The sequence below is a fragment of the Cheilinus undulatus genome, linkage group 22, assembly GCF_018320785.1.
Source record: "Cheilinus undulatus linkage group 22, ASM1832078v1, whole genome shotgun sequence".
NCBI classification, from domain to species: Eukaryota; Metazoa; Chordata; class Actinopteri; order Labriformes; family Labridae; genus Cheilinus; species Cheilinus undulatus.
In genome coordinates this window covers 26044880-26063909 of record NC_054886.1, presented here as the reverse complement: position 1 = coordinate 26063909, position 19030 = coordinate 26044880, and the positions used below count along the sequence as shown (strand labels likewise).

The 19030-nt window shown below is 39.7% G+C and overlaps 3 protein-coding genes across 3 annotated transcripts; all 3 read right to left on the bottom strand.

The window, feature by feature from the left end:
- Positions 1-1013: 1013 nt before the first annotated feature.
- LOC121504997 lies at positions 1014-3330 on the bottom strand. Its single transcript, XM_041780111.1, has 2 exons — positions 3208-3330; positions 1014-2100 (listed from the first exon to the last, which is right to left on the bottom strand). Exon 2 carries the CDS (start codon positions 2076-2078, stop codon positions 1188-1190), a length of 891 nt encoding a protein of 296 aa, XP_041636045.1. The 5' UTR covers positions 2079-2100; positions 3208-3330; the 3' UTR covers positions 1014-1187.
- Positions 3331-6047: 2717 nt separating this feature from the next.
- LOC121504311 (cell wall protein DAN4-like) lies at positions 6048-10529 on the bottom strand. The gene is made up of 12 exons (XM_041779024.1): positions 10343-10529; positions 10107-10223; positions 9874-10035; positions 9622-9792; positions 9386-9544; positions 9145-9309; positions 8891-9010; positions 6788-6949; positions 6622-6690; positions 6446-6514; positions 6223-6305; positions 6048-6119 (listed from the first exon to the last, which is right to left on the bottom strand). Exons 1-12 carry the CDS (start codon positions 10398-10400, stop codon positions 6048-6050), a joined length of 1407 nt encoding a protein of 468 aa, XP_041634958.1. The 5' UTR covers positions 10401-10529.
- LOC121504843 (mucin-2-like) lies at positions 10421-17077 on the bottom strand. Its single transcript, XM_041779916.1, has 22 exons — positions 16998-17077; positions 16745-16919; positions 16112-16284; positions 15810-15962; positions 14888-15055; positions 14398-14571; positions 14153-14320; positions 14009-14077; positions 13767-13886; positions 13524-13682; positions 13269-13433; positions 13025-13192; positions 12787-12948; positions 12532-12702; positions 12287-12454; positions 12048-12212; positions 11785-11946; positions 11563-11679; positions 11329-11487; positions 11091-11243; positions 10619-11014; positions 10421-10507 (listed from the first exon to the last, which is right to left on the bottom strand). The coding sequence occupies exons 1-21, from the start codon at positions 17074-17076 to the stop codon at positions 10797-10799; spliced, it is 3246 nt and encodes a 1081-aa protein (XP_041635850.1). The 5' UTR covers position 17077; the 3' UTR covers positions 10421-10507; positions 10619-10796.
- Positions 17078-19030: the final 1953 nt, after the last annotated feature.

Here is a 19030-nt window from a genome sequence, read left to right as displayed (position 1 = left end):
GCAAAAATGTACATGAAGTGGCAAGAAGGCATAAAGCAGTGTTAAACAGCAAAAATTGGTTTAAAGTGGCTAAGATTGGCACAAGGTTGATAAAAAATGGGTGAAAATTGGCAAATAAAAGTTAAATAAGCCACAAAAGTGTCATTAAAGGGCAGCAAACAGCAAAATGGGTTAAAAAGTTCTACCAAAAAAGGGTGGAAACTGCAAAAATTGGTTTTAAGTTGTGAAAAGGTAGAAAACAGTGGCAAAAAAGTGTTAAACGAGGCAATAGCGGCATGAATGGTAGCAAACAGCAAAACAGGTTTGAAGTGGTAAAGAAAAGTCATAAAAATTGTCAGGAAATGTGTTGAAAAGGGGTTAAAAAGTTACATCACAAATGATTTTAAAATCAGAACCCAGTAATGGTTTGACCCACTCTTCAGCTCCATAATGAGAGAACTGTTAGCCAGGAAGCTAGCACTGATGCTACTGATCCATCATACATGTATTGTTATCTATGAATCATGAGTGGGGAGGGCCTATTGTCTGAGTCTATGTATCAAATCACTATGGAGAAAAAGCCCGGACAAAAGAGATGCTGTTGAGCTTGACCTTGGCTGCTGAAGGTCATACGTGTGTCGACGTGTATTAAGCTTGACTCTGGCCACCCCCTCTCCCCTCTCCAGTCCCAGGTTGCAGCATATGATAAAGTCTCAGCGCCCTTGCCTAAAAACTTTTGCACATGGCTGTTCATCGTAGCTAATCACTGCTACCAGCTTCCAGTACAACTAAACCCAGTCTGTGGCTACTGCCTCGTTCTCCTGCAACATGACTGGAGCTTTGCAAGACAGATGTGACGACAGACATGGACTTTGCAGCTGTTGTAATTATTGTCATTTTTTATTAATATTGACATTGAAGTGAAATATTTCAACATTTCAATGTAAACAAGATCATATTTTAAAAGCAAAATTCTGGACACATTTTTAAAACCAAATTCAATAACAGAAAAAACAATCAAGATGTGACGGTGCTTTATCTCAGTGGTTACTATAATCAGAACAAGAAGGATCTATGAAGCACATTCTGGTGCAGAAGAAGAGTCACATTTTGGATTTCCTGATTGGTAGTCTTCACAAATGTGAGTCAGGAACTCCCTGAAGGGATCAAGGTTCACCAGCCCAGCCTCCAACCGCTGCTGAGTAACTTCAGGATGGAGACTCCCCAGCTTCATTATGGAAGCTGACGTGGGTGGAGGGGTCGAGGTTCACCTGTCCATTCTCAAATTGCTCATGGGCTATTTCAGGAGAACCCCAGCAGATCGCCCAGCACAGATTCCCATCAGATACCAGTCGAATGTTTCCCAGACCCAGCACAATTAAAATCGCTAATGGAGAAACACTCTCACCATTAAAGATCAAGCACTCCACTACAAACAGGGGAAGGAAAGTTACTGCAAAGGCGGACAATCCTGACCAAATAACTTTCACCACACGTTTGTCCATGCTGCTACAGGAGGTGAAGGCTATGGCTACAATATTGCAAGTCAGAGCTGAAGTCACAGAACCCAAAAAAATGGTAGCACTGGCAAGCTCGTAGCAAAATATGCTGATGAGATACAATGCGAGGACGAAAGGCAGGGTCAAATACACTTTCAAAAGTTGTGAGACCACGTTAGACCTTTTCCAGACCAGGATGAACTCAAGAACGACCAGCAGGTGAAGGATGATTCCACATCGCACGGATACATACCACATAATCACCATTTTACCACAGATACTTGGGTTGCAGTAGGAATTAAACAGAAGTACGGCCATCGCACATGAGGACAGCAGGTGGAGGATGTAGGTGGAGGCAAGAGACACTTTAAACACTGTGAAGGGTTGAGGGTGGATTTTCTTGCGCCAAAGAAATATCACGAAGAAGATCAGATTAAGAAACCCAATACATGTGCCTGACAGAGTAAGAGCTAAAGGGAAGTGCTCAGTGTTGTAGACTCGGCCCACATCTTTGACATCTGCGCCCAAGAGTTGAGGGAAGCTGAGAAGGTGGTCGGCCTGCATCCTCCATGCACCACTGAGAGCTGCAGAATCATTCATCTTTTATGTCTGCCTTCCTTTCCTGTAACAATGAAAGCAAACAAAGATAAAAGATGGCAGGAATGATTTAAAATTTTAAACAAAAATTATAAACACACACCTGTCGTCAAAACTGAGGAAAAATTCACCATTGTGGGAATGACCAAATTGGGCAAAAAAGTCATGACTGTGGATCTGTCGCTAATTTGAGTTGAAGAAAAAAAATACTGGAAACAACTCAAAATTAGACCGTACAGTTATGACCTCAGATCTGTTTCTAAATTAAGCAATAAATAAACCATGGCAGAAACGACTCCAAATTTAACCAAAAACTCATGACCACAGACATGTTACAAGATTTTATCAAATATCGACTATGGTGGAAATGACTCAAAATTTGAAAAAAAAAAAAGTAATGATCATGGACCTGTTGCCAAATTTGAGAATAAATCAACCTTTGCAGTAAACAACTGAAAATTTGACCAAAAGCTATGACCCTGGACCTGTCGCAAAATTTGAGCAAAAAATGACCACTGAAGAAAACTGAAAAATTGGCTAAAAATCATGACCATGGGTAAAATACTGACAAATATCAAACGACTCAAAACTTATCTCAAGGTCATGACTACGGATCTGTCACCAAATCTGTGCAAAAAAATTAGCAACGGTGGAAACTACTCAAAATTTGACCAAAAAGTCATGTTTCGGACCAGTCACCAAATTTGAGTGAGAAACTGACGATCGCGGAAACATCTTCAAATTTGACTAGAAAGTCATAAACATGACTGCTTTTCATCTAAAAATGTATGACAACTGTTTGTACTTGGTCCCCCACCACATACACAAAGTACCCTTTTGATTGTCTCGCCTCTGCCCCATCCTGAGTCCACCGAACAACATAATACCATTTCATTAATAATGCTTTCTAAGTGAAACGTTAAGTATTTACTGATGACTAATTTTGAGTAGTTATGGCATAGTGATTCCAGACCAGGTATCCCTTTAGCTGGTTGAATTCAAAGCTAACTGAAAAGTGGAAAATGACTGGAAAAGTTCTGATTACAGAGACCTGCTCATGGTAGAGTTTTGCTAATCTAAATCTTTAAAGTTACTTTTAATTCAAACTATGAAATTAAATTAAGATACAAACCTTGAATTGAGTCTTGCCTGTTATCCTGAATCCTGAGCGCAGAAGAGCTGAAAATGTTCCAGTCTTTCCTTCCTGTGAGATTTATACCAGCTGCTGTGTGCTAGTCTTCACCCACACCTTGTCTTTCCTCAACAGAATAGAGCTTTTAGCGGTTTATTATAAAAGTGATTTTAAAAGTCATGTGCAACTATATTGCAGTGTTGTAGTGGTAGTGATTGTCTTTGACCCATATAAAAAGCTCAGTAAAACTTTATGAATGTCTGGCTATACAACTCCATCAGCTTTCATGAGTCCAGCCAAATGGCACCAGAAAGCTCTCCCCTAAAGAAACTCAAACTTTAGGAGAAAAAAAAAAAAAACAGAACAAAACATGGGTTAAAACTGGCATAAGTGGGTTAAGAGTGGAAAAATGGTGGAAAAGTGGGGAAAAGGGGTTAAATAGTGACAAAAATGTATAAAATGGGTGGAGGAAATTCTAAAAAGAAGGTTAAAAGCATTAATGGGTTAAAAGTGGCAAAAGTTGGTTAAAGGAGCAATGGTTTAAAAAGTGCCAAAAATTTGTAAAAATGTGCAAGAATGGGTTAAAAGTGTTGACAAGGGGTTAAAGAGTGGCAAAAAGGGTTGAAAGAGGCAATAATGGGATAAAAGTGACAGAAATGGTAATGAGAAAAGGGGCAAAATGGGTGGAAGTAATGGACAAAAATGGGTTAAAAGTGTTTTTAAAAAACGTGTGTTGAAAGAGGCAAAAAAAGGGGATAAAAGTGGCAGAATTTGGTTTTATAAAAGCAAAACAGGGGCAAAATGGGTGGAACAAATGATGAAAAGGGGTTTTAAGTGGTAAAAATTGGTTTAAAAGTTTCAAATATCAGTAGAAAATGTTTTTAAAATGGCTGACAGAGGCAATAAAGGGTTAAAAGCTTCAACCATGGTGTTAAAGATACAACAAGAGAATAAAAATGCAAAAAATGGATTATAGAAATGCAACAAAGCGGGAAAATCGGTGGCCGAAATGGTCAGAAGGGTTTAAAAGGGGCAAAAATGATCAAAAAGTGGCAAAGATTGGCCTAAAAAGGGGCAAAAATGGCTTCATGAGACAAAATGGGTTAAAAGTGGCAAAAAAAAGTCACAAAAATGGCCGGATAAATACGTGGAAATTTATTATAAAATATTATATAAAGATGAGCAGAAAAAGGGGTGAAAAGCAGTTTAAAAGTGGTAAAAAGATGTAGCCTAAACATCACACATTCCTGCAGACCATTTTTAACCAGGCTACTCTTTAGCTAACATGGAAGGCACTTTTGTTGTTGTTACTTTTATGCACTTTTAATTGAGTATGAATCTTATGTCTCACTTTGTTCTCATCTGACAGCAAGAAAGTAGGTAAAATGGAGTGAATAAGTGTCATGATATTTGTCTATTACTTCTCAGCTTTTAAAATAGTTTGGGTGAATAATGTCGTAGATCCATTACAGAGGATGTAGGAGTAGTGAAGTTGTGTCATGCATGTTCCACCAGAGTAACAGGTCAATTTGCACAAGAAATTTGAGGACTAGCATTTTCTTCAAGGTCCAGTGCTACAATTACCCATGCCATGTTTTACGAACAGAGCATGAACTAAAGCATGATATCCACAGGACTATGAATTGTTTATTTTTTTACAGATGATGTTTTTTTCTGTCTAAAGAATTTTCTGAACTCTTAATCAATTTAAAACTTTTTTATGTTTAATACGTAGGATTTTGAATTATTTCTTAAATGGCAGCGTGAAGTCCAAGACTCAGCTTTCTCTGTGTGACAAAAATGTAAATGTTGAATCTCTTGAATCTTTATGGCTGGATGGATGTTATCAATATTAGTGCACAGATACTACACAATATACATCTGAAAAGAACAAATGACACCAGTCAGTTAGCAGAAACCCAACAGATACCGCGGTCCTCAGGTATCACATGATATTGACTGACTGGCAGAAAGCAAAGCCTGATTTCCGGAGGCTGATTCTGCTTTGGATTTCAAATCTACCGTGTAAAGCACTGGAGTGATTGTACCTTTTCTGTGTCTACAATGGAGGAAAACTAAACTGGTTCAACATTCTTTTATTTTCATATGTTTTCCGTGAAGTGTTACAATGTAGATCCCTTTTTATAGCACTTGGAACCGTAGAGGATCATATGATGTTGGCCCATAAAAAACAAACTTGTTTACTGCTTTATTGAAGATGTTGACCATCCACTGATAAATCATAGGAGCAAACCAAGAGATTAACTTTAATCAAACTTTGCATGACGTCTATCCTCTTTATGGGCCTAAATCATGGTGTCTGTAAACTTTATCCCATCATGTTCAACATGAAAGCACAGCTTTCACATAATACAGAATGAAGTTTAACTATACAAAACAACTAGAAACAGTATTAAAAATATACCTGGAACAATGAAGTGAAAAATAGGGCTGCAAGCAGCACCAAGCAGGCCCTAGCATCTTCTTGCATGTCAGAGTTCCATAGTTGCATTATAATAGAGACTTCTTATGTTGAGGGTAATCCTATTGCTTTGTTGTTAGATGACATTTATTCAATATTCAGGAAAAAAATGATTATGATGTTTTTGTTAATACATAAGTAAAGTTTGAGACAGTTTGCACCCTGTACATTTGAATAGAAGCAACTTCTTGCTTTAAAGGTAAATTAGCCACCAAAGCCGGAGACTCTTAATGTTTAGATCAAGCCTATTGCTCTATTGTTAGATGTGAATAAAAATGCTGTTAAGTGAGGATGAATTTCAGCTTCTCCTCCACTTCTTCCTCGGTCCCACAGTCATCTTCTGTCAAGCTGTTTGTCATTATTTTACCCGTCGAATAACGCCGACCTTGATGGTTGAAGGAATCCCCTTTTCTATCAGAAGATCCCGAATCTGAAAAGATTTTTGATTTAGTTCAGGTGGTATTTTGTAACCTTTCCAGCTCAATATATGGTGATTTTTTAAAATCAATTGAGATAAAGTGTTTGAATCTTGCCTGGGTTGACACCAGCTCTTTGATGTTATCGTCGCTGAGTTGACTCTTTGAGGAAAGTTTAACTCCCAGGATAAATACATGATCTGCCATGAAGAAGCAAGAGGTTACAAGAGTAAAAATGTTGACTACTTTGGTGGAAGCTAAGCAAACTAGTTGTTAGTTTTATCCAGTGCAAAGGCATGGATGCATCCCCTCTTCTTAAAGCACATTGAGTCTAACTCACCAGTACTGGGTCTTGTTTGGTCCACAGGTGAGGTTGAATGCTGCTCAGGTGTGTCAGTAAGTGAGCTGTCTGGATTTTGTTTTTTTAATGTAGAAAATTTGACAACAAAAATCAATGAATCATCAGATCTGGGAGGAATTTGTTGGAATTATATCTTTCAAAAATATAATACATACCAGAGGTGATTCCTATCATAGTTGAGAGTCTCTCATTAGCAGTTATTTTATTTGGGATCTCAGTGGTTGCTGTAGTGGACAAACATTGTGAGTTTTATTCATAAAATGCATATACAATATCAGATAACAGTTACCTATAAAGATATCAGATTTTATAATAACTCACAGGACATATGAATTGTTTGTCTCATCCCAAGGGTTGAAGGCTGCTCAGATGAGATTGCCACTGTGCTGGGATGACCAGTGGTTGATTTGTTAACGTCAGTGGTGGTTCCCTTACTTTGAGTCATCATGGTGGTGGAATGAGTTGATTCCTGAGTCGTTTGGTCTGTAAATTAGACACATTAATTTTAACCTACTTAGATAATTTGACATGTAAATGCTGATTTCCTACACAAAAGGATGTGATAAAAGTCAACTATTACAGGGTTTAACTCTGAAAATGTCAAATCAGCTGAAAATTCATAATAGAGTGTGCACCCCATGGGTCACATTTAAGCCCCTTTATATTCTTTCGAACTTGCATCCCTTGAGCTATATCCTGCACCCAAGGCCACCCATAAGGGGAGATAAAGGGGAGAGCTTTCTAGGGCCCAGCTAAACCGGGGGCCCATGGAGGTCAGCAAAATCTTGGTCCATTGTAAAGTAAAGCTGTGATAATAATATTTTTTTAACCTGAAAAATATGCACCCTTATCAATCAAAAAAATATATATTTTTTATTTATGCTGTATCACATTATAGCTTTTTGTAAAATGTAAAGCCTTTTTCATAAAACACATTGCCATTCTATTAGTGATGTCAACAATGTGGATGGGAAAATTGAACTACATGATCAGGAAAGTAATGTTAGACTTCATAGCTAGACAATAATGTGCACAAATTGGATTAAAGAAATTAAAGTTGAAGAAACTGAGACAAATGTTTTGGAAAAGAATTTAATAATTGTGGAAAGAAACAAAAAAAATGGATGAAAAGCAGCAAAAATGGATTAAAATGGTTAAAATGGCATAAATGGGGTAAATTTGGCAGGAAGTGTAAAAAGGCAGTTGTCGAAATGGGCAAAAATGGGCAAAAAGTTGCAATGTAAAATGGTTGATAAGTGGCAAAAATCGCAGTAATGTGCCAAAAGGTACCACAAAGTGGCATTAATGGGTAAAAACGGGTACAAAGTGACAAAAGTGGCAAAAAATACAAAAAGTTGCAAAATTTGCCAATAAAAATTGGGCAAAAAGTTCCATAAATGGGCAAAAATGGCAAAAGATGGCTAAATAGGCAAATGTTGCAAAGAGATGTAACAGAAATAGGCAAAAAAAAATGAGCAAAAAGGGGCTAAAAAGTGGCTAAAGTAGGCAAAAAAATTGCAAAAAGCAGCAAAAATGGGTTTAACGTGGCAAAAAGTCGTGGCAATAATGGATGGAAAAAGCAGTTTAAAAGTACCACAAAAAGAATTTCAATATCAGAATTCAATAATCACTAACACACTTTTCAGCTCGGACCTGATGTTTCTGTTGGCCAAGATGCTATCACCAATGTTACTGATCCAACACACATGCATTGACATCATAAAGCACAACTGGGGAGGGCCCATTCTATGGGCTTGTCAAGGGCCGAGTCAACTCTGTTGGCAGGCCTATCTGCACTTCAGCTTTCAACTATATCGATATTAAAAGAGCGCTGGTACTGTTTGGATTAACATAACTCTGTCCAACTAAATTGTCTCCCATGTAAGGAATTTCCCAAAAATGTAGATTAGATAAAATCATATATGGTGGTGTTCCCCATGGGTCATTCTTGAGACCCTTTTCAATGACACCCACAGCACTTCCTCAGAGAGAAATATTACTCTAAAACATGAAATCACACTGAGTCAAAGCCAGGGGTAGTTCTTTGGTTTGTATCTTGTAAAAAGAGCTCAAGAAATGAGTTGAACGCCCACGTGGGGAATTATCTTTCATACTGAACTGTGAGTTAGCGGATTAGCTGAAAATATACAAAATATGGTGTTCCCCAGGAGTCATTTCTGAGATGCTTTACCTTTTTCACCTAGCATGCTTATTAAATTTTTTCTAAATCAAAACTGGCTCTCTGATTTGATTCGATAAAAGATGGGGATTATACATAAGACTCAAAAAAGGAGTTTAACACACAAGTGGGGAATTGTCCTTAGCGGTAACACCTCTAAAATGGACTGTGAATGAATGTGATTTAAATTGTGACTGTTCTTAGGTTATATTATGTGAGAGTAATACAAATGCAGGGTGCCTTACCAGAAAGACTTTTTGTTTGGATCACTTCTGTGGTTGAAGGCTCCCTTAGAGGTGTGATCTCTTTACCCTGGACACCAGTGGTTGATGCAGTTCCAGAGGTGGCTCTTATATCAGGGGTCGCTGTGGAGATGTCAGGGGAAAATTGGTGTTTTATTTATAACGAGGAACCACAGAAATGATCCATTTACAATCCAATCTGCTTGATGGATGGTCCAACATTCCCATGTTGCATTGATCAAAACTAATAAACTCACTTGCAGTTGTGGCTTGGTCCAACTTCATGGTGAAAGGCTTGTTAGATGAGGGGATCTCTGTAGTGGCAAAACCAGATGTTGATGTACTAGTCTCAGTTGTAGTCCTTCTGTTTTGAGCCCCTGTGGTTGTAGGGGTGGATGAAAATGGTTGATTTTGAGTTCCACCTAAGAAACAAAGAAATAATGTCAAGAGGGGTCCGGTGTCATTGCACAAATGTGGAGAAAAGGTAAACTAACTCACTGGTCATGGCTCTTGCTTTGTCCACATGTGTGATTGATGTCTGCGTGAACTGGGTAGTCTCTTCGCTGATATAACCAGTGGTTGATTTAGTTGCCATAGTGGTTGTTGGATCTGGTGTTACTGTTGAGATGGTGGTCACTGGCTTGTCTGGAGTTTCATCTGCACAATTAAACAGTTGTTTTCATTGGTTGTTATGCTACCAACAACAGGAAGACTAGGGATAAATCATAACTTACTGGTAGTAGGTCTTCTGAAGTGAACCCCTGTGGTGGATGGTTGTTCAGATGATTTTATTTCTGTACTGACATGGCCTGTAGTTGCTTCAAAGTCTTTGGTGGTTCTCTCATTTGGTGTTGCAATGGTGCTGACAGTATAAGTGGATAAAAATGGCTGGCTTGCTAACTCTGCTAAGAAATTTATACAGAGGTAAAAACAGGGGTTTGACAACAAATTGGAGGCATGGTATTCAAAGGAGTCAAGAAACTTACTAGTAGTTATAGTCAGGTCCCTATTTGTGGTTGAAGAATGCATCAGAGATGGAATCTCTGTAGTAACCACACCAGTAGTGGACAAAGTCTCAGTTGTGATTCTTCTATTTTGGGTCCCAGTGGTTGTGCTTGTGGGTAAAAATGGGGGGTTTGGAGTTCCACCTGTAAAACAGAGACTTGATACTTACAGGGTCTCATTCTTACAACAGAGGTATAACCTGAAAAACTCTTACTGGTTATGGTTCTTGTTTGATCCACATGTGTGGTTGAAGGCTGTCTGTATTGGGTAGTCTCTTCTCTGACAAAACCAGTGGTTGATGTAGCTTCTGTGGTGGTCATATTTGGACTCACTTATAGAGATGGGAGGATGGTTGAGAGTGGTTTGCTTAGAGCTTCATCAGCAACATGGAAACTACACAAGGTGCAATGTCACTACAAATAGAGAGACTATAAAATAACTACCACGCACTGGTAACAGGTCTTTTTTGGTGAGCCTCTGTGGTCGATGGCTGGTCAGATGATGCCATCTCTGTACTGGCAAGGCCAGTAGCTGAACCAATGTCATTACTGGTTATCTTTTCTGAGGTCACAATGGTGTTGGTGGTATAAGTAGACAAAGCTAGCCAATTCCCATCTGCAAAAGATTTAAATTAAAAGTGAAGTTCTTGCCAAAATAAATCCAGGGTATTCAAAGTGGTCTTGAGTTTTCACCATTTATTAGACAAAGACTCAAAATTTAACCCACCAGTTGCTGTGGTCTGGTCCACCTTTTTGGCTAAGGAATGTGTCAATGAGGTGACCTCTGTAGTGACAAGACCAGTTGTTGATGTCCCACTTGTGGTTTGTGTATTTTGAGTCCCTGTGGTTGTGGTGGAAGAAAATGCAAGGTTTCGGGTTCCACCTGCTTATTGGAGACAAAATACTCAGGTGGGTCCATTGTGACTATGACGTTTTAACTGAATGCAAACCTTACTGGTGATGGTGCTCTCTTGGTCTACATGTGTGGTTGAAGGTTGGTCAAACTGGGTAGTCTCTTTGCTGGCATAACCCGTGGTTGATATAGTTGTCAAAGTGGTAGTTGGATCTGGTGTCACAGTTGAAGTTGTGATCATTATGTAGACCTTCTTGTCTGGAGTTTCATCTGCACGGTAGAAGCGTGAATCATTGGATGTTATGTTATAAAACAACAAGATGACCAGGAAAGAGTTGTAGCTTACTGGTAGTTGGTCTTCTTAAGTGAACCCCTGTGGTGGATGGTGGTTTAGATGACTTTGAGTCTGTACTGAATTGGCCAGCAGTTCTCTGATTTTGAGTCACAGTGGTAGTTGCAGTATAAGTGGACAAAGGTGAATGGCTTGTAATTCCACCTGCTTAATCGAAAGATTTACACCAAGGTAAAAACAGGGTTTGTCAACAAAGTAAAGACAAGGTATCTAAAGGGGTAAAATAACCTACTCGTACTTGTGGTCTGGCCCCCAATTTTAGATGAAGTATACCTCAATGTGGAGATCTCTGTAATAACAAGACCAGTTGATTTAGTCTCAGTTGTGGTTCCTCTGTTTTGGGACCCTGTGGTTGTGCTGGTGGATGTAAAAGGAAGTCTTGGAGTTCCACCTGTAAAATGAAGACTAAATACTTACAGGGTCTTTTCTTTCAACAGTGGGTTTCCTTGCAAACAAACCTTCTTACTTGTTATGGTTCTTGTTTGATCCACATGTGTGGTTGAAGGCTGTCTGTTTCGGATATTCTCTTCATTGACCAATCTTGTGGTTGATGTAGCTTCTGTGGTGGTCACAACTGGTGACACTGTTGAGATGAGGGTGATGGCTGAGAGAGACACTTCAGCAAAATGTTATGCATAGGGTGAAATGCTAATACCAACAGAGAGACTATAAAATAATTACAACACACTGGTAACAGGTCTTGTTTGTTGAGCTCCTGTGGTGGATGGTGGTTTAGATGATGCCATCTCTGGTAGGCCAGTAATTGCATCAATGTCGTTGGTGGTTCTCCTTTTTGGGGTCACAATGGTGGTGGTGGTGGTATAGGTGGATAAAGATAGCTGATTTCCATCTGCAAAACGACAAACATTAACAGGGTTCTTCAATAAAATAAAATCTGGTGTTCAAGAGACCTAGTGTTTCATCAGTCATTAACAAAAAACAGTGGTCTACCCGTCTCTGTGGTTTGGTCCACCATTGTTGTTGAAGGCTGGCTTAATGAGGGGATCTCTGTAGTGGCAATGCCAGAAGCTGATAAACTCTTCGGGGCTGTGGTTCTTTTATATTGGGTCTCTGTGGTTGTGGCGGGGGATGAAAATGGCTGATTCATTGATGCTCCTGCAAAACAGACATGACATCTATAAGACCCTGGTGTCACTACAAAGTTATGAACAAAACCAAAACTAACTCACTGGTCATGGCTCTGGCTTTGTCCACATGTGTGGTTGATGTCTGATTAAACTGGGTAGTCTCTTTGCTGGCATAAACAGTTGCTGGTTTAGTTGTCAAAGTGGTTGTTGGATCTGGTGTCATAGTTGAGGTGGTGGTCACTCTGTTGACTGGCTTGTCTGGAGTTTCATCTACACAATGGAAACATGAAATTCATTATTGGTAATGTTATCAACAACAGGAAGACTATGGATAAATCTTCACTTACTTGTAGAGGGTCTTTTAAAGGGAATGTATGTGGTGGATGAGTGTTCAGAAGAAGTTACTTCCATACTGACTTGGCCTGTAGTTACTCGAAAGTCATTGGTGGTTCTCTGATCTGGTGTTATAGTGGTAGGTGAAGTGTAAGTGGATGAAGGCAGTTTGTTTGGAATTCCATCTACCAAATCAGGATACACCAAGGTATAAAAAGGGTTTGTCAACAAAGTGGAGGAATAGAAATCGAAGGGCTCAAAAAACCTACTAGTGGTTGGGATCAGGTCCACATTTGTGGTTGAAGAATGCCTCAAAGATGGGATCTCTGTAGTAACCAGACCAGTAGTGGATAAAGTCTCAGTTGTGATTCTTCTATTTTGGGTTCCTGTGGTTGTGCTGGTGGGTGAAAATGGAAGGTTTGGCATTCCACCTGTAAATGGAGAATGATACTTAAAGGGTGTCTTCCTTACACAACACTTAAATGAACTGAAAGCACGCCTTCTTACTGGTGATGGCTCTTGTTTGGTCCACATGTGTGGTTGAGGGCTGGTCAAACTGGGTAGTTTCTTTGCTGGCATAACCCGTGGTTGATTTAGATGTCATAGTGGTAGTTGGATCTGGTGTCACAGTTGAGGTGTTGATCATTGTGTAGAGTGGCCTTTCTGGGGTTTCATCTACACAACGGAAGCATAAATCATTGGATGTTATGTTACAAAACAACAAGACGACAAGGAAAGAGTTGTAGCTTACTGGCAGTGGGTCTTTTTAATTGAACCTCAGTGGTGGACGGCTGTTCAGATGATTTTATTTCTGTACTGATGTGGTCTGTAGTTGCTTGAAAGTTATTGGTGGTCCTCTGATTTGGTGTCACAGTGGTACTTGAAGTAAAAGGTGGATGGTTTGAAATTCTATCTCCTAAATCGAGAGTTTTACACAGAGGTATTTACATGGTTTGTCAACAAAATGAAGATATATTACACGAGAAGACAGAAAAATGACACTTACTTGTTGTTGTCTGGTCTCGCTTTATGGTTGAAGTATGCCTTAATAAGGGGATTTCTGTAGTGACAGGACTAGTGATTGATTTAGTCTCCATTGTTGTTCTTTTGTTTTGGGTCGCTGTGCTTGATGTGGTTGATGGAAATGGACGACTTGAAGTTCCACCTGCAAAAGGGGGACTTACTACTTAAAGGGTCTCATTCTCATAATGTTGCTGTTGCTGTATGATCTGAAAACAAATCTTCTTACCAGATATGGCACTTGTTTGGTCCACATGTGTAGTTGAGCGCTGTCTGGATTGGGTAGTCTCTTTTGGGACATAACCAATGGTTGAGTCAGTTCCTGTGGTGGTCATTATTTCTGGTGACACTGTCGAGATGGAGGTGGTGGTAAAGATTGGTTTGTTTGAAGTTTCTTTACCAAAATAGAAACATATCCTGCACAAGGTTCAATTTCAAAACAAACGAAGGCTAAAAATACTTCTCACTCACTGGTAACTGGTCTTGTTTGGTGAACCCCTGTGGTTGTGGTTAATGAAAATGGCTGATTTGGGGTTTCACCTGCAAAAAAAAGACAGGCTATTAAAGAGAGTCCAGTGTCACTGTAGATATAGAACATAACTACAACTTACTCACTGGTTATGGCACTTGAGTGGTCAACATGTCTGGTTGATGTCCGTGTGAACTGAGTAGTCTCTTTACTGATAAAGCCAGTGGTTGATTTAGTTGTCAAAGTGGTAGTTGGATCTGGCGTCATTGTTGAGGCGGTGGTCATTGTGTAGACTGGCTTGTCTGGAGTTTCATCTGCACAATGGAAGCATGGAATTCATTGGTTGTTAGCTGACTACAAACAGGAAGATTGAGGATAAATCTATACTTACTGGTAGTAGGTATCTTTAAGTAACCCTTAGTGATGGATGGTAGTTCAGATGAAGTTATTTCAGCACTGACAGGGTCATTTGTTGCTTGAAAATCATTGGTGGTTTTCTTATTTGCAGTCACAATGGTTGATGAAGTATAGGTGAACGAAATCGGTTGGTTTTGATCTCCACCTGCTTTAAGAAGAGAGTTAAATTTAAGTATTAACAGCATTTAAACTCAAAAACACTTAAAGTTGATCCACTTACTGGTGGTAAAAGATGCTATTTGGGCCAGTGTTGGAAATAAATGCTGCCTGGATGAGGCCATCTCTGTACTGACATGTTGGGCGGCAGTAATTTCAGCATCTGAGGTAATTCTTTTATTCTGGATCTTATTGGTGGTCGCAGTTGACAAATGCGGTTTATCTTAAGTTTGACCCGCAAAGTTGGATTTGGTATTCCCACGGGTACAAAATTACCACCATTAATGAGACAAAAAGGGCATACTTACTGGTTATTGCTTCAGTTTGGTACACCTCTGTGGTTGAAGGCTTCCCAAAGGAGGTCATCTCTGTATTGAAATTACCAGTGGTGGATTTTATGTTTTTGTCTGGTGTTACCACTATATGATCACTGATTGATGTGGTGGATGAATGTGGCTTGTTTGAAGTTCCTCCTGCTGAAAAGGAAAGACAAGTAACAAAGGGTGCAATGCACATGTCTGCTATTAAAAGCCACGTTTTTTTAACTGTGATACCAGGTCTTGTTGTGGTCAGATGTGGTGCTGAATGCTGCTCAGATAAGAAGGTATAAGGCAGGCATTATTTTGATTACTCTGCAATTTGTAATTTGTTATGTCATTAAGGAAGTTATGAAAAAGGGTTAATGGGTAACTCAAACTTCCACATATTCCATTATATCATACATCATGTAACATCTTTTATTGCCTAATTAATTTAACTCTCAGACAAAATAAACTGCCAGGTGTAAAACTTGTCTTTGTTTTCTCACACTGTATGTGTATACATGCAGTGTATAAGCTCATGTCATCCTGTAAAAAAATTGAAGAGAATTGTGAAAACATGCACTCGTGTGTTGGTCGTCTTCTCTTCCCTCTGAATCAGAGATGTAGACAGGACCTACATGATCCGGATATTCAGATATAGGCTTGGCCTTTCTCTAATAATTATCTAGCTAGTTATAGCAGAAGAAACCACTGGAGGTGGAAGAGATTATTTTAAACCCAAATCATGTGTCAAGAGTTAGTTATTCCAACATGATATCCTGCTACTGCATTCTAGGGGCTGAGAAATTTGTCCTGGAACTGTATTCATATATGGCATTCCCCAGGGATCATTGTTAAGACCCTTCCTATTTTCAGCCAGCATTACTGAGTGGAATCTTTGTCAGGAATCAAGACTTATGAAACTCACCTGGAGTGGATGATGCTGGACCTTGTTTTGGGATTGGAGGTCCCACAGATGTTGAGGTAATCTTTGTTGTAGTTGAGTCTTTCTCAGTGGTAGTTAACTTGTTGGGGATCACTGTAGAAGCGGTTGACAAAACTGGTTTGTCTGGCGTTTCTTCTGCAATGTAGATATTGTAGAACATTCAATACCAACACAACTGTCCCAACTTTTTAGTGCAGTTTGTTAAGGTTTTAAAAAAAAAATTCTTAAAACTTGTAGTGGTGGCCACCAGTGCTCTTACCAAATCACAGAAAGAAGTCACTCACTTTTTTCCCCATAACAGATGAAAGCAAGCTTTCTGCTGCACTCTTCATCCGACCACAGGCCTGTGTTGCCCAGATCTGCTGCCGTGCAGTTCTGCTTCCCTCCGAAGTTATCAGGCTGTCCGTGCTTCCAGTAGCGATAGGTGGAGTCACTTTTATCGGACCATTCCAGGGTCCTTTACCAAAAACAAGACCTATCACTGAATATTTTATAGTGGTTTTAAATTGGTTTCCTTATGAAATTGAAATAGACCATCAGGTTTCTACACAAACATCTTAAAAATTAGGGCTGAGTGTGATTCAAAGTAAGGTGGCATTGAAAAGAATTTGTAGAGAGACGTCATTTCATTGTGAGACAGCCCAATATCAGGGAGAAGACATGATACTTTAGCGTGATGGAAGTCTCTATTAACTCTTTTTAAATCAAAGTATCAGACAAGTTAAGTTGATTTATTATAAGGGCTATTTACCAAAGTTTCCTGAGGTTAGCTTTTTGTTTATTTTCAAGCCCTTATTCCTCACTTCATTTTTTTTTGTTTGACATGCAAAAATAGGACAGTTAAGTGTTTTATGTGAGTACAAAGTTAAGAGGTCAGTAATACTCAATAAAAAAATGAAAATGCACACTTTACAGACCTATACAGGCCAATCCAGACGCTCCTGTTATCAGCCAGCTGTTGTATTTCCTGGTTCTCTTCCTCATCTCTGACACTGGCCAGGTCTGTGTAGTGCTTCCTGCAGTAACCCTGAGCTTCAGACCAGCTCAACATCTGCCCGACAAAAATGAAATGCTGATTTGAGCCAGATGTCCCTGATTGAGAAAAACATCAATTAGTTTTCATTTCAGCTGTGTATCCATTCATGAATTTGTTAAAATGTTAACGCAGACCATCGTAGCAGATGAAGGGACTTCTCATGAAGCACTGCGAGTCTTCCCAAAACCCTTCACTCCACATCCTCACGCACATCTGGTTCCCACGGAAGTTGTCTGGCTGAAAATAATCCCACCTCCTGTAGGCACCCCTGTTGCCTTTATAGGAGGTGATGTCTGAAAGCGACCACCTCCAGCTGTTCAGGTTATCATGCAGTCCGATCCAGGCCTTCCCTGTGAAGCCTCCAGTCGTGTCCTGAGCTGTGTTCACTAGCCGGTTCATCTCTTCTATATCAGAGACCGTAGCCAGGTCTGTGAAGTGTTCTCTGCAGTACGTCTGAGCCTCCAACCAGGGCAGGGGCTCACCAATGAAGTGGTACTGTCGAGGAGGGCAGTGGTTCAGAGGACACAGCCCTGTGGATGGAGAACCCAGGCATCTATCATTAAGGAGTTACTCATTATCTCTGTAAGAATGTTCAGACCCAAGGATTCAGGAGTCCTTAACTAACACAGTGAAAAAAATTGGAAAAATACTGGTTTTTGGCCTTATAGTTCCACAAGATATACAACTGTGGAACAATGAAAGTACAGTGGTGGATCAGAAGTGGGGGCTGACCTTAGACCCTAACCGCTGCCCTCGAGAAGCTAAAATCTAATGACTTTATTGCTGATTCAGAGTGGATATTTTTTTGCAAAGTTTGAAGAAAATCCCTCAAAGCTTTCTTGAGATAACATATTTCCCCATGCATTGATCCGATGTGGGGTTCCCCAGGGTTCACAGTTTGGCGCTCTTTAAATTTTCAGAAAGTAATAAAAAAATTCCAGCTGTTGTCATGGTAATTTAGGACGTTGTCTGACAGTTAACAAAGGAAAAAATCCCCCAAAGTTGTTTATTCTGCTCGTGTTTCTGCTCTCACTGTGAAGTGTCTGGAGTATTTTTATCAAACATGCCAGAAATCCATCTGACCAATCAGGAGCAGGTTGTCGGGTCATAGTTGGGCCATGGTCGGCTGTCATATGACCCTGTAGACAGCACGACAAAGGACATCTGATCCAACTGAAATTCAGCCCGACTTCAAAGTGAGTCAAGCAACTCAAAATTTGTGGCTGAATCAGACAAAAACCGCACAGTATTTTGCCATAAATTTGCCATACATATAAATATGAATGATGCCCAGTGCTGAGCTCTATAAAAACCATGCTACATAAACATCAATCTAGAGTTAATGAGGAGTCACAAATTCCTTTTCACTCACCAGTAAAGGGTGCTGTTTCAGTAGGTTCTAGGGTAGGGGGCCCTTCAGACAGAATCATATTTGTACTTGTTGACTCTTCTGCAGGAGTGGCTGTTTTGATTGGGATCACTGTATTTATGGTAGTGTCAGTGGAAAAACTGGGCTCCTCTGGGGTTTCCTCTAAAATGATAGAATGGAAAGCAAGACCTTCTAGTACACTGAACAGTTCTTATTGGAGGTACCTCTTTAAAAACATACATTAATTCTACGTGGTGTTCCCCAGGGTTCACGTTTTGGGTCTTAGATTTTCAATCAACATTATCTATTTGTGTTGCTCCCCATGGATCATTGCTTAGGACCTTCGCATTTTCAAGTCAACATGCATCAGCAACCAAGAACTGTGTTATACTTACCAGGACTGGACGCTGTTTGATCCAGTTCTTTGGTTGGATATTGCACAGATGTTGAGGGCATCTTTGTAGATTTCGGGTCTTCATCAGAGGTAGTTGTTTTGTTTGGGATCATTGTAGTAGTGGCTGACAACACTGGGATGCCTGGGGTGTCTTCTGTAATGTAGATTTTAAATTTTCAAAGATAGGAGACAAAGATACAATAGTTCCTTGTTATTGATAGTTTAATGAAAAACATAAAGCATTTGCAGGGGCAGCCACTAGCACTCTTACCAACTCAAAGAATGATCCAACTCACTTTTTTCCCCATAGCAGATGAAAGCAAGCTTCCTGCGGCACTCTTCATCTGACCACAGGCCTGCGTTGCCCAGATCAGCTGCCGTGCAGTTCTGCCTTCCTCCGAAGT